The sequence below is a fragment of the Aythya ferina genome (assembly GCF_964211825.1).
Source record: "Aythya ferina genome assembly, chromosome: 1".
In the NCBI taxonomy this organism is placed as follows: domain Eukaryota; kingdom Metazoa; phylum Chordata; class Aves; order Anseriformes; family Anatidae; genus Aythya; species Aythya ferina.
This window is the reverse complement of record NC_140296.1, coordinates 64,547,063-64,562,443: the sequence shown is the minus strand read 5'-3', so window position 1 is coordinate 64,562,443 and position 15,381 is coordinate 64,547,063. Positions and strand designations below refer to the sequence as shown.

Genomic DNA, 15,381 nt, shown 5'->3' with positions numbered 1-15,381 from the left:
TCCAGCTGGGTGGGCCCCAGCATGTGCTGGTACCTGGGGTTGTTCCTCCCCAAGCGCAGGACTCTGCCCTTCTCCTTGGTGGGCTTCATGAGATTCTTGTCAGCCCACCTCCCCAGCCTGTCCAGGTTCCTCTGCACAGCAGTACAGTCCTCTGGGGAATCAGCCACTCCGCCTGGTTTCATGTTATCTCATCATATTTGTGATTAACTCTAGCTGTGCCCCACAATACCAAAAGCTTTCTTTGCCTCAAGTTTCTCGCTGACTGACTGTCAGGTCAGTTTTCTTCAATCACTGAGAGATGAAGGTAAGCAATCAGCTTTAAATTTCAAAAAGCCTGAAAGTGAAACCTGGGCTTGTCCAGCCTGTTCTTCCTATTTTTTTCCAGAGTATGCTTATTTCTGGATGACTAACAGAGGTGAGTATCTAAGGACTTCAGTAGCTTTCAAATGTAGTGCTAAGTTAAAATGATTTTAACATTTTTTGGAATAAAGACTGTGTTTGTCCAGCAGAGGGAGACTAGAGTTTTTTATAAACATAATAAAAACTCTAAGCATAACACACACACAAAAAAAAAAAAAAAAAAAAAAAAGCCTCAAATGTACAGCTACAGATTTTAATACAGATTTTTTTTCTAACACATATCTCCCTAGATCATATAGAAAGCTAAATATATGAAAACCCTGATGAACATCATACTTAAAGCCATATTACAGTACTGGATACTGATGAAGGATTCACAGCCTTCATTCACAGCCTTCATTCCAGTTCAAGTGTGATTCTGTATAAATAACAACAGAAAACATTTTTTCTAACATGATTTCAAAGTCCCATTGTGATTCTAGATTAAATTTAAAATGCACTCTTTCACGTGCTCTTTCTTAATACACATATGGTCCCTGAAACACTCACTGCAAGGAAAGTAGGGTAAAAAGCGATAATATAGAAATGTTAGGGCTTTCCATTAGCTAATGAAAGAGAATCTATTTCCAGAACTGTCTTCAGTAAGAAATGTTCTATGAATACTTAAAAAAAAAAAAAAAAAAAAAACTTCATATGCTAATTGAAATTATTTCTTAGGTAATCATTTTTCCATCTTTTCTTCAAGCTAGAAAACCTAAAGCAAATCTGCTATATTTAATAGGAGTAGAAGAAGATATTTTAAAGGAGATTTCACTTAAATAACAGAAAATATATAAATCCAACCCCTGGAATGCTAAAAGAAAGTGTGTCTGTTCATCTAATTACTTCTAGTTTTGACTCCACTGTAGTGCTGTCTATCTATGCTTAACTGCTTTCAGATGTTCTAGTTATTAATATATGAATATCTGCTCATATTAATAATGATAACTAATGTCAAGAGCAGCACAATGTAGGCATGGAAAGCCATGATGCACGGCAGCAGCATGTACTAATGGGGTCCTGAATCAGCCAAATAGCTATGGGCCTGCAAGCCATACACTTCTGCTTTTCAGTTCACACCAAGCAAAAATTAGAAGAAACAGTAATTACTCTATTCCACTAAAAAAAAAGTATGTAAGAAAATGGTACGAATGTAACATTATCCCTGAAACAACTCCAGTGACAGTGTGCCAAAGGGAAAATGAATCCTTAGACTGAGGAGAAGTGGAGGCAGTACAGTAAGTAAGTATTGTGAGCAGCCACAGGAGGACTTTGGTGATCCTGTGCAATTGTGTTCCTGAGTCTCTCTGTGATTAATTGTTTTGTGTGCTGAAAAGAGAATTTTACCCGGAACTAAGTGAAAGACTCATACACAATTAATGATAAACAATGATAAAACAATGATAAATGAGAACTTGTCAGCTTACCACATGTAGATCAAAGAAGGAAGATGAGGACAAAACTAAGATAAAAGTACATCTCTTCTTCCTTTGTACTCCCTTTAAAGGCTGATTAGATACAGATTTCTGGGCTTTCTGAAAGCCCAGTGACGATGAAACCTAGTGCCAACTAACCCAGCCTCACTGCCCATGCCATACAGCAGAAATGCTCCCAAGGACAGCCCAACATACCCCTCATTCACAGCTACTCATCAGCCACACTGCAGTCTCCTCCTGTTACTATTTCTGATGAACTGCCTGTAGCTCTCCATTCCTAGATCTAAGCATTTTCAGCAGAGCTAAAGTAAAATAAAATAAATCCAGCATGCACTACAGGTGAAAACACCTGCCAGCAGTTTGCACTCTGGAGGAGGTCAATGAAAACCTGGAAGAAGCTTTTCACAGACAGTGCCTGGTGTCTTTAGAGTGGCCTAGTAAAAACACAATCCTGATATAGAAATACAGTTCATTGTGTGTGTGTGTCCAGCTCCTTGGAGGGAATCCACTAACCCTTTGCTATGACTTACATGGGAAAAGTCATCACCCCGTCCCTCTCTTTCCTCTTCTCTCTCACAGTTGCACATCTTCCCTACCTGTCATTCTGTTTGCAGTATCCTGCACTCACCTTCTCTATTCCTGTCCTCATTCTTTTATCTGCATAGCTTTACTATGTACTCCTCTGTACTGGGAGCCTATATATATCACTATATTTGAAGAACCAGCAATCCTGAACAGTCCATGTCAGCTCTGCTGGGCTTTGTGCAAAAGCCCACTTCACTAACGTAACCTGTAATTTATAAAATCTCCGGAAAGGGTAAACTGCATGTGGACTGAGGGGTGGATTGCTGATTAGCCCACCACACAAGGATCAGATTTGTGCAAGGATGGCCACATCCTCCTTTGACTGAGATGTATGAATAATCTTTTAAAAAATGAGATAACAGAAATATTTTTTAGATAAAAATGTTGCCTGGCCACCCAAAGGATGAGCAAACAGGAGCTTGAGGCCTCACAGTACTCACATGCCTTCAGTGGAACAGAAGCGATGCCTGATAACAATGCTCTCTCAAAATAGTTTCCCACTCAAACTTGCTTGAGTTCAGTGGGAGTGACCTCCCTTTTGCCTCAGAAAAAGGACAGCTTTTCCCAATGCATTCAAACATCTCAGGGTGTCTGCACCAGCAAGGCACTAGATATTAAAGTGACATTGACAGTCTTTTGCAGCCAGTGTTACTATGCTGTTTATGGCTGATCTGGGGCATGCCATTTGTCTCCCAGAACCTGATCTACAGATAGGCAGGGCCTTAAATTTTATAAAGAAACATTACCTCATGTGCAGTGATCCTAAATCACCTAGTCATGCTAGTTGAAAAATAACCCTGTCTAGAAAACTCTCTATATCAAAAACAACTTGCCCCAGCAATGAAACTGACCCCTGGATATCTGTTAAACAAGCATTGTGCGGTATATGGTGAAAAATGAACCAAGTTTCTTTCGATTCACTCAGTCCTGTGGATCTTAGGTGTTTGCGAATAATAAACTATTCTAGCAACTTAGATTAAACATTAGGAAAAACATAAATTATTCTGTAACTATTGACAACAACACAGACAAGTTAAAATAATCCTTCTGGAGGTACTAGCCAACATCTAATGCTGTTGCCAGCAAACAATCATACTTTACATGAGAAACTAAGCCAGAAAAAAAAAATGTTCAGGGGTTGTTTGGTGCTCTATTTCTTCCTTCGCTCTCCTCACACTCATAGGAGGAACAGAAACTCCACCCAAGTTTTCATCCTAGTTCTGTCTGAAGATCCAGGCAGGTGCACAGTCATCAATACAGCCCAGGACTGAAGACATTCAAGCATGAGAAATTCTCTGCCAAGTTTCTTTCTCCTGTTTCTTTTTTTTTTTTAATTTCTTGGGTAAGTGCCCAGACACCAACCCAACCTCTTGCTCTGCTCAACAGAATCCATGTGAAAACAGGTGTGAGTAAATAAGAAAATTAAAGGAAATATCTTGGCAATGTTTGCTGTTGAGATTGAAATCTGGCTTTTATCTCTTCTGACTGATACTCGTAATTGAGATTATTTGTGTAGCCTCCTCTTAAGCAGAATGTTCCTCTGACCAGATTCTGGAGCTCTGAAGTTTAGGGCTAAAATATTCCTCAAGAGAAATCCTGAAAACAGTAACTAGTTCCTGGAAAACTGCAAGATCAGCACTAGACTTTACTAGATCAATTTGAATAAGTAATGTATAACAACCTTTAGTTAATCATCTATCTGTTTCAGGTTATTGATCTGCAGCAAATTCAAATCTTCAGCAAAGAATCCTAAGAGTGAAAAGCTCCAGGAACAAAACACGGAAAAGCCCTGGAAATATTTTTTGTGAGTATGAGACCAAAAAGATACAATCAGAAGTTTCTGTTCTTCTTCTTTAAGAAAGAAGGGTTGGGTCCTATGTGCTGACTCCAGTGGGAGCTTTTAGTCTCTGTTCTCTTTTGAATCGCATCCCTGATGACTTTTTCTTGCCTTTCAAAGGCCACCAACTTACAGTCAACATTTTACACAAATATGTTTGCTAAAATATTTAAAGCTAGAAAGAATGTATTTTTTTTCTCTTTCTGTATCTGAGTATATGGAGTGTTTTTTAAAGATGCTGAGAGTTACCAACAGCAATATGCCAAGCACTTCTTAAAGATAGATCCAGATTTAAGGAGCCTAAATATGGACCCAGATAGGTCAAATCACAGGCAAAGAAATCAAAAGATATGGAATTCATTCCGTAAAAGAGAACCTGAGAATGGGTGAGTAAATTTGGGTATTTTTTTTCAGAGCAAACATTAATTTCCAAGCCTTTCATTCCTCATGCAGCACACAATGGCCCTGGACAAAATGGAAAAATTGAATCTGGAAGATAAAATAATTCGAACTGAGCTGTGTGAATTGGAAGGTATTCCCTTAACAGAGCCAATATGCAGCATATGGAATCAAGTGTGGAACTTCAAAGCCAGACCTGACGACCTTCTCATTGCAACCTATGCAAAAGCAGGTTTGTGTGTAGAGGAAATTGAATAGAAAAGTTTGGGATAGTTCTTACTGTTGGAATGGAAAACTATATTTTTCTATTGTGACTGATAATTTTTAATCCCAAAATAGACTTATATTTCAAAGATGTGAAGCTCTGCCAGATGTGGTAAGCTACTTCTGACTTCTTTGGCAGAACTAATATCAGTGTATTACTATTGAGGTTCACACTATCAAAGCCTAATTACATATTTCCTTTGATTTAGATTATATACATACATATTAATGTATTATAGAACTTTTACAAGATTTAAGGAAGCTTGGTACAAATCATCATTTACTAAGAAATAATAGAAACCATTCAAGTATGAATTGTATTATGAATATGGCAAATGACTTGGTGTAAACCTGTACTGACACCTGCAAATGGCTTACTTATTTTAAAGTAATAACCAAATTCACTTAATAATTTCAGCCATTAAAATGCCCACCATTAATCTTAGCTATCTGGTATTTGTATTTTTATTTATATTTATAAATTGGACACAACTCATTAATATTTCTCTTCTTCATTAGGCTATTTATATTTATATAAAGGAAAACAATGAGTAAGAAACATCCAATATTAATCTTGGGTGAACAAAAACAGTTTATAGGATTCAAGAACAGACTGTGTAACATTAGATGATCACAAAAAATTAATGACTTGAATTAGAAAGAATTTTTAAGTGTTGTTTCCAGCAGAGGAAAAAAAATTAAATTCATTATTACTGAAAATTAATTACTTTTGAAGGTAGGAAAAAACAGATTTTGCTGAAAGCTTTTAACTTATTTTGGGTATATTGAAAGCAAAGACATGCTATTTTAATCAGTCGGGATTAAAGTATCTCAGCCATTGAACTGAGAAGAAATAAAGTTAGGAGTCCATTTGACACTACTTTCTATCTGCCAGAGCTGCACCCTTCAAGCATCTTATTAAGGATTGAGTTTCCTGCCCACGGTGCTTTCTAGGACATCCCTTAGTCTGTTCCCTAGATGACCTGACACAGTACCTGAGATGAGATGTAGTTAATCCAGTGACCACAGCTATAGGGGAAAAAAGGCACCCAAGGGACACAATTTGGTATCTCTTACAAGACGTTGCATTAGCTCAGGCAGATGAAGTAAAATGTTGTGCTGAATTTCATTAAAGCATTTCAAACAGGAATATTGAAAATACTGCAACGTTTTCATACGACTTTATTTCATACAGTCAAACTGTATGAAATTTTTACTCACTCAAAGTTCAGGTATTTAATTTTTTCATTCAAATTTTGAAAAGAAGAAGCTGTATTAGCTGTTTTTTTTTGTTGTTGTTGTTGTTGTTGTTTTAAGGGATGAAAATTGGGATTTCAAATTTTCAAATACTACAGTCTCCAAATTGTATTATGTGAGTTTATCTCAGAGCTTTCCTCATTACTGTAGTAGTAGTGGAGGGTTTTTCTGTTGGCAAGAATAAACCTGTCCAAAACAGAATCTCAGAAACATGTCTTCAGAAATTACCTGTGCATTCCTAGTTATGCATTTTTTTCTCCATGATTATCTCTTTACATTTTGTCAATCATGTGCTGTGCTGTTCCTTCATTCTTTGAAATGGTGTCCATCCTTCTGGCTTTCAGTTCTCTAGCAGAAGAGACTCTCATCTCTCCCTGGGAGAAATATCTAAACATTGATATTTTCAGGTACCACATGGACACAGGAGATAGTGGATATGATTCAACAAAATGGAGACATTGAGAAGTGTAGACGTGCCAGTACTTACAGACGCCATCCTTTCCTTGAATGGTATATGCCAGATCCTTCGCCTAATGGTTACTCAGGTGAATATCAAAGAGAATAGGCTTGTATTTCAGACAAAATGAAGCAAAGCAAACATCCAGAACTGATGCCACATTTTTTCTGGGGAAGGTCCCGCTTTCTCTGCCCCTGCCCTAAGTGCTATGTCAGGCATCAGGGCACAGTTCAGCTGGCTTAACACAAACATCGAGCACTACTCAAGCCAGTGCAAGGCTGACAGATAGGGCACAGGCCCTGCTGAAGACCATGCTGGTCCAGAACATCTTCTGAAAGCTGCATACGATAGATACTCACAGCACCTAACACAGCAGCAGATGGGCATCACGTGGCAACATGGGTGCAAACTGATCCCCATCCTGTAACTAGGAGCAATACGGAATGGAAACCTATGTCTTGGATATATTCCCAAAATGTGGATGATGTGTTTTCTGTAGGTTTGCTAATTGTTTTAATTTGCTATTGTTTTAAGTAACTGCTGTTAAATTCAAGGGTCTAGTCATCACAACAAGCTACCAGGCATTCAGGGAACTGGCAGGCCTGACTCTGCAAAGACAGCTCCCTGCAAGACCCTTCCCCCAGCAAGGGACTCCCATCCCACACAAACCATTAAGGCAGACTCTCTTCACGTTTGAAGCCAAAAAGCTTGACTGACTGCAGCAGAAGTGCTACTTTTTGTCTTCTAATCCAGACTGTGTTGACATATAGAGAGACACAAAAAAATGATAGAAGTTGACAGAGGATGCTAGCAAATAATTGAGAAAGGTCATGACAGACATTTAAAGTTAGGGGGAAAAGTAACATATCTCCACATATCCCCAGATATTCTCATCGTTTCCCATATATCCAGAACTACTCACAATCTACTCTGCATACAATCTGAACTTCATCCATCATTCCCCCAGCTTCTCCTTGCGTGCTATCCAGAAAGTCTAGTCAGCAGAGTTATTCTCATTTCCTAGGAAAAACAAACAAACAAAAACAAAACAAAAAGCAAACAAACAAAATAAACACCTCTTATTTGCAAAGAAAAGGGAGATCATTAAATATTGTGAAGGAAAAATATTGGGTGGGTAAACATAAATTAGTACTCATTATTATCCCTTGGGATGCATGGCTTAGACATGGGTCCAAGAAAGCAAACTGCAGATATGAATTAATGTTCTCCCTTTTCTTCTTGAAAATGTAGGTACAAAATCCTCCAGAAGCACTGAAGGTGCTTATGCAATGTTGTTTATGTTACACTGCTACCTAGTTGCTTTCAAGAAGTCAGTCAAAATCCCACCTATGAGAGTAGCAAAGAAGTGCTAGCAGAATTTAAAGAACAGGTCAGTTCTCATAAAACATTATTCCACAGGCCTGGAGTTAGCTGAAGCTATGCCTTCTCCACGAACAATGAAAACTCATCTTCCTGTGCAGATGGTGCCCCCCTCCTTCTGGGAACAAAACTGTAAGGTAAGGTTGAAGAGGTAGGACTCTGCCTACTTCAACTGGAAAGAAAGTGATATAAAATGGGACTCAATATGGTTTCCAGAGTCTTTGTGAAAACTAAACGTCTCCTCACCCATCTTCCCTTTACTGTGCAATGTCTGTGGGAAACTAAAGAAGTTATGACTGAATTACCTAAGTTGGATTTCAGAGAATGGCAGTTTCAAAGCAAAATCTCTTAAGCCAGTCACTCAGGCTCCAAGAGAAAACTCTCTTGCAGTTTTCTCTCAGGAGAGGCTCAATATCTATGTCACAGCCATGTGTAAGCTCATATTTCTCTCTCTCTTTCTCCCTCTCTCTCATTTTCATACTCCATAAAGATAATCTATGTGGCAAGAAATGCAAAAGACAACCTGGTGTCATACTACCATTTCCACAGAATGAATAAAGCACTTCCTGACCCAGGAACCATGGAAGAGTTCATGGAGAAATTCATGGCTGGAAAAGGTGATAAATTGCAATCAGTTTTATAGGAGATTTTGTTCATTTTTAAAAATGCACAACACTGATTTATCTATTTCAGCTACAGTTTGAAATCCAGTGCTGACACTCCGTGGAAGAATATCCACTAGAGGTGTTCTAGTAGTAGCTTCATTCAGAGGGTTTTATAGTACCGAAAAGGTGAATCTTATCTTTAAACTAACATTTTGAAAAACAATTGCTGCTTTTTATTCCACTATCATTCATAAATATATATGATGATTTTAAGGTAATCTCTTCTCTCTATAAGGTTAAAAGAAACCTGCTTGGAACACAGCTGGGAAGAAACAGCAGCTCAATGGCTGTATTCTAATGTGACACACAAGAATGTAAAATTTAATTTTGTATAGATTGTGCAGTATGAATTTGAGCTAAGAACGTTTTTCTACCTCAATTCACCTGTCTAAAAATCAGGCATCTGAACAAAGACAGTCGTCTAGCTAAGGACAGACAAGCCCAGAAACTGATTCTTCCTCTTCTAAAAGAGATGCTGATATCCAAAAAATAAAGGCTGACCATTTCAGTTTGGGTCAGTAAAACTTCCATAGGTCCTTTTTTATTTTTTTTTTTTTTTTTTGCCACCACGTAGGCCTAGAAACACCACTGTCAGGACCAGCGTGAGAGTCTCATTTCTAAATGAGAACTTGAGTCTTGTGTTTGATGGGCTGAGCTTGTGAGCCCTCTGTCCCAGTGCAGACTTTTATAATATAGGAACATCTGTCCAAGCTAGTCATCTCGGTACTTGCTGGAGAGAAACAGGCACTTCTGATAGCACACTAAATAGTTAAACCAGTTAGGAGCACAGAATAATGCAGGTGGGAAGGGGCCTTTGGTGTCCGTCTGGTCCAACTCCCTGCTGAAAGCAGGGCAAATTAAAAGCAGTTTGTCCAGTCAAAAACATGAGCCACATTCTGGAAATGTCTCTTTCTCTCCATCAAAAGGGCAGCCTAGATTTTTCACTCAGATGTAAGCGTCTGCAGTTAGACATCAATCCTGCTCTGAGCATCCATAAGCCTAAGGGATTAATAGCATGAGTGCTGCATTCAGTACAGAGCACAGCAGTCATGGCCACAGTGATTCAAAACCAGCTAGGAAACACTCAGACACTGGTTATGGAGGAAATGTGAGGGCCATGGGTACCTAAAGACAGATCAGGCATTTACAGAGGCTGCTGCTCTTCTCTTTCAGTGCTCTGGGGCTCCTGGTATGACCACGTGAAAGGCTGGTGGAAGGCAAAAGACAAGCACCGTATTCTCTACCTCTTCTATGAAGATATGAAGGAGGTAAAGACTGAATGTGTGTTTACAGAGCTTTGCTTGAAACCTGAAAGTTCAGTAGATATAATCTACACTCAATAGTTATCTATTATAACATTAGCTGTATCAGACTTCTCCCCCTGGCAACAACCACAGCGTTAACACTGTGATTTCCTTCCTTTTCTTGGCTCAGCATCTTACCCCATTTTCTTCTCCCTGCAGAATCCAAAGAGAGAAATTCAGAAGATTATGAAGTTTATGGGGAAGGACTTGGAACAGGAGGTTCTTAACAAGATAATCCATAACACCTCATTTGAGATAATGAAGGAAAATCCCATGGCAAACTACACTAAGGATTTTGTGGGATTAATGGATCACTCAGTTTCCCCATTCATGAGAAAAGGTACTGAGGTTTATTACTGGTATCAACTCACTCTTCCTGGTTGTAATTCTGCCTTGAAATAATCCTTCCCTTCAACTACAATCCTCTAGTAAGTCGTGGCTAATGGGCTTCAAGAAATACTCGTAATTTTTATTTTTATTTTTTCCATAGGAGTTGTCGGGGACTGGAAGAATTATTTCACTGTGGCACAAAATAAGAAATTTGATGAGGACTATAACAAGAAAATGGCTAACACATCTCTTGTGTTTCGTGAGGAATTGTGATTATTAGTAATGGGAGTTATTCTTTATGATCTATCAGCCTTTCCATTTTATGTATTTTGCTTCTCCTTGTGCCCCTAATGTTTCAATATATTTCTTTCACATACCACTGATTTTTCGTTATGATGAGAGTGCCCAAATTATGAGGAAGTCTTGACTGGTCTATCTGAAGAAAATAATCCCTCTCTGGATACTTGTCATTCAACCCTCCCACAGTAACTTTTAGCATTAACTAAAATATTTCAGACATGTTCTGAGTTTGTGTCTTTATTAAACTGCAGCTGGCATTTTCAAATCAACCTGGCAATTTCAAATGAGAAATTAGGAACAAAAAAAAAAAAAAAAATGTTAAAAGAGTGCACAAGGTATGGGCATTATATGTCATTCCCATAGTGTGCAAACAGAGCAACAGAATTGCAGAAAGTAGAATTTTTTTTTTCCTTGCTTTAAACTGGACATCATAAATATCATTGAGATGAAAGCAACATTTCCAAAAACACCAAATACCCATTAATTCCACTGACAAAACTTGGTAAGGAGCTATATAGAGGTGTTTATCTATATTCCATCTGTGGAGGTAGTCGTTCTTACTGCATCAAGTCAAGAAGCTCTTGCCATTGTTGCCTTTTGAAACGGATATCATCAACTTCTGTAAACATCTGGAAAATCCTGAAAGTTGCTATGAAGCAGGACAAGAGTCACTGCAGCATACACTTGCCTCTTCTCCACCTTTGCAAATGCGCAAATCAAATGTATCATTACCACCTTCTCCTCCTCTTTGTTCTTCCCTTGACCAAATATGCAAACAGCCTAATGAGGACTTTTAATTGCAATAGGGCCTGGCCAATATTATCATATAATGCCTTAGCATTAGCACCAGCACTGTAGCCATACTTTGGTAGGAAATTAATTTAAATGATCTATAGGCGTTTCTATAGGCATAAACAACTGTTACCAATCCACTTCTGAAGAGTTCCTGTTTAACTGCATTTACACTCTGAATGCCGGGGGAAAACTACATAGACAGCCACAGCTGGAGGAAAATTCTGTTTTAGTCTCTATAGCTAAACAGAAAATATTTGCTGGGGGTATTTTCTCTTTGGTCTGTGGAAGGTTCCTGGGATTTAATAATAGCAGCCACTAACAGCACACACAGACCATTTCAGGCTAGCGATTTAATCTAAATATCTAAAATGAATGCAGTTCTCTAAAGGGCATCAATATCAAGTTTAGAGACAAATAAAAGGCTTCCCGTTAAATGTGGAAGTTACATTGTAAGCTCCCAATCCAATGAGTTTCCCTTAAAAAATGCAGGACACACTGGACCTAGAAGCAGGCATTTGCTATACAAGTGCAAATGTAGGTATTGGGAGGGCTTTAGGTCAATGGAGATTCCTGCCTCCATAAAAAAGACATTTCTGTAAACCAACTACCTGAGAAAAAATCACCTAGCAGAGGTGCTGCTGTTTGCAGCAAAACTAAATACGAGCCTGGGAAGCTTTCTGTGGCTTCTCTAGTTTTTGTTCATTATTAACTTGCTGTCACCAGAATGAGGAAAAGGCGTTGCCTGTTCTATGGCATTTTTTCATTCTCTTGGGTCACTCCATGAAATGACATGAGTCAGCTGTTTGTCAATCTAATCCTCGTTCAGGGTCACAGGAGCCATCAGTAAATGGAAAAAATGCTTAACTTAGTAGTTGGGTGACATTTTAGCAGCTGAGCTGTACGAAAGGTCACATGCATAGATGACCTATTTGTTCCTCCTTTGAAATCTCTCCATCTATTAGAAGGACAAAAATGCTGAAGGTGACTGCGGCAGGGTAAGGGTGATAGAGGCTTGAGTTATATTGGCTAAGTCACCTTTACTCTCTCTTCCTTAGGTAAACCTTCACCCAACTGGAATTCAGCTGCTCTGAAAAAAAAAAAAAAAAAAAAAAAACAGATAAAAAGTAACACAGGTCAGAGAATACAATAAAGGGAAAAAAAATAACAGAAAGAAGAGAAGCAACTACTGGATATGTGGGTAAATAAAAACTAACTTTCCTTACCCTGTTGACATTATCCTTACATATTATATATATAAATTCAAAGACAGAAATATTAACCTTTATGTCAAAATATAGCAGGCCTGGGAATAGAAAAATGGGGTGTTTCTGCCTTTTATGCTCTGTTAAGCCAGCACAGCCGACACAGATCAACCTGTGGATTCAGTCATAATTTATAATGTGCTATTAATTGAATATTAATTCTCTGTAAAACTACAGGGAACAATGAATTGTTGTAAATGACAGTAAGCGGATCTGTAGTTATTGGGAAAGTTTGGAAAAGGGGTTCCAAAAGTTTGGGAAAGGGTTTGAAAAATAGCTTGCATGAAACCCTCAGTCAGCCTGAAAAAACAGTGTTTTGTTGTCTGTTATCACAGTATTACAACAGAGATGTGCGCGTGCTTCTGGGCAGATAACTGGAGGGTGCCTATATCTAGAGTGCCTTTAACTTCCATATCTTTATGTTTGTCAGCTGTTATGCACAGAAGAGCCTTAAATGATGTATTATACAGAGACTGTTCACTAACAGTGGCTTCAGGGGGTAAAAAGCTTAATTTATTTTGATACTGTAAATCAATGAGCATCAGCAGAAGGAGATTTTGTACATATTTAACTAAATTATTTCATGTCAATCTGAACTACTGTCAAGCTTCTGGTGCAAACAAGTAACTCTCTATTTACTGTGGTGATAAAACTCTGTACAGAGCTCCAGTCAGACATATGCGCCGAGCATACACTGGTGCTTTATTTTTGTCCAGTTACCCAGAAGTATGGTTTTCCTGACTTTCTTACAGAGGTGCAACTTCTATGTCAGCTTAAATAGGACTCGTGTCAGTTTAGCTGAATGCAACCCCACAGCAACTTCTTCAGTGCTGCTTGTCTCTTTTAAGAAAGTGTACCAGCAGAGTTTTAATAGCCAAGGAACTTTGTTATTAATCTCTAACAAATATCTGAAAATCAGTGTTCATTAATCCATGTAATCTGTTTGCATGTGCCTGTTTTGTAGCTCTGCACTAACAACTACCAGAACAAATCCCCCTGCTGGAATTAATGAAGGTTCCTGCTTTGATAGAGAGTTTTTGCCAGGAATTGCTATATGAATTCCAGGATAGTCGTGATCTCACTGTACCTTGACTGTCTTTAGGAACTAGGCCAGCCGTTTTACTTTCAGGTGGAAGGCATCCATTTACAAAGCAGAATGGGAGAAGCACCAAGCTTAAAAATAAATAAGCAAACAAACAAACAAATAAATTAGAGGCAGAGAAGCAAGCTGTTCTATCTTAGCTAGCATTCAAAGACAGAGGAACACTGCTTTACATTCCACTAATTGTACTGCAGATGATTTGCTTCCTGCTTTGGATTGAAAGTTATTGTTTATCCAGTAGGAAACCGACCATTGACAGAGACTAGTTTTTATACCACTTGTCCTGTCTTTACAGGATAAGAATATATTAGCCTATAATGTACACAATATAAAATTTTTTATAGTGATCTGTGTCAACATGCTCAGAAGGAACCTTATCTTTCCAACAAGGTTAATGATTAATTCTGGAATTTTCCAGAGTTTTGCTAACATTGTATTTCAAACCTGGATTGAAGCTACCACCCTGCTGTCTTTGATGATTTAGACAAGCCCTGGCTCAGTGCAGGCTATAGGTGAGGGAGGCTAGAAGCACAATGAGAGAGAAAGTCTAGCACTCCATACTTGTAGGATGCAACCCAACCAAGCCTTCAGGCCTGAAGCCATGGGCTTACGCTGGATAACCTGTCTCTGCCTGCCCTCCAGACCAAGCACAGACTTAGGCACTGTGTAGGTGGACCAGGAATGTCGTCATGCAGCAGTGTCCCATGGTTAATATTGAAGAGGCAAATCAGTCATGGATCATTTTCTAGAAGGGCCTCAGCACAAGCTACTGCAAGGGCAGGTGGTATTTATAAGCAGTGTGAGCACAGACTGCGTGAAGGCTCACAGTTGAATTATGCACATCTAACCTGATTGTGGAGACACAGGGATTATGTCAAAAGTAGGCCACTCAGGGTCCTTCTCTGGCACGGGCAATACAGGTAGCAATAAAGGGGCAATATAGGTAGGGTCTGAGGCTGGACATCTGAAAACAAGGAAGCTATTAAAAAAAAAAAAAAAAAAAAAAAAAAGATAAAATTGGACCACTTGATTCACAATAACCTGTTACTGTGCCAATAACCCACAGTAATCTGTATTTGCTACTATTTCTGTTTGCGGTTCGAAGAGCTTTTACGTTCAGTCAACAATGGAACAGTCTTCTACAGCCAGACCCAACCCCAGGTGCTCAAACAAAATGTTAGTTTCCTTGTTTAATGATAACCTTTAAACAGGCTTGGTGGGCTTTGCAGTTTAGTAATAGAACACCAGACTGTACCTCTCATCTCTGCAATTTCAGAGCAGAATTAAGAGCTACATAAACATTTTATTTTTTTATTATTATTATTTTTTTTTAATACCTAAGGAAACCCTTCACACATAAAGTAGTATAGAGATAAATACAGAGGTCAGTACTGCCCCTGCATCCTACAAGCATTCAGAATAGCCTCCCCCTTCACACCCTCTTTAATCCACTATATCTGTACAATTCCACTGCAGTGGGAACCTGCTAAACCCAAACCCACGTCAGTATGGCCAAACAATTTATGGTTCATTTGCACAGGGCAGGGAGAATACTTTAAGTTGCCACACAGGGGTGAATAGTTAACACGCTATAAATTCATACCCTGCC

At 38.6% G+C, this 15,381-nt stretch overlaps 1 protein-coding gene across 2 annotated transcripts; it reads left to right on the top strand.

Annotated features, from left to right (window-relative positions):
• The first annotated feature begins 3,631 nt into the window (after positions 1 to 3,631).
• SULT1C4 (sulfotransferase family 1C member 4) lies at positions 3,632 to 10,832 on the top strand. 2 transcript variants are annotated; one of them, XM_084504841.1, is made up of 9 exons: positions 3,632 to 3,762; positions 4,129 to 4,224; positions 4,711 to 4,888; positions 6,585 to 6,722; positions 8,054 to 8,151; positions 8,505 to 8,631; positions 9,853 to 9,947; positions 10,143 to 10,323; positions 10,474 to 10,832. In XM_084504841.1, exons 3-9 carry the CDS (start codon positions 4,717 to 4,719, stop codon positions 10,584 to 10,586), a joined length of 924 nt encoding a protein of 307 aa, XP_084360967.1. In that variant the 5' UTR covers positions 3,632 to 3,762; positions 4,129 to 4,224; positions 4,711 to 4,716; the 3' UTR covers positions 10,587 to 10,832. The 2 variants fall into 2 exon arrangements, with proteins under 2 accessions (XP_084360967.1, XP_084360968.1); XM_084504842.1 differs by having other exon boundaries at positions 3,665 to 3,825.
• The last annotated feature ends 4,549 nt before the right edge of the window (positions 10,833 to 15,381 follow it).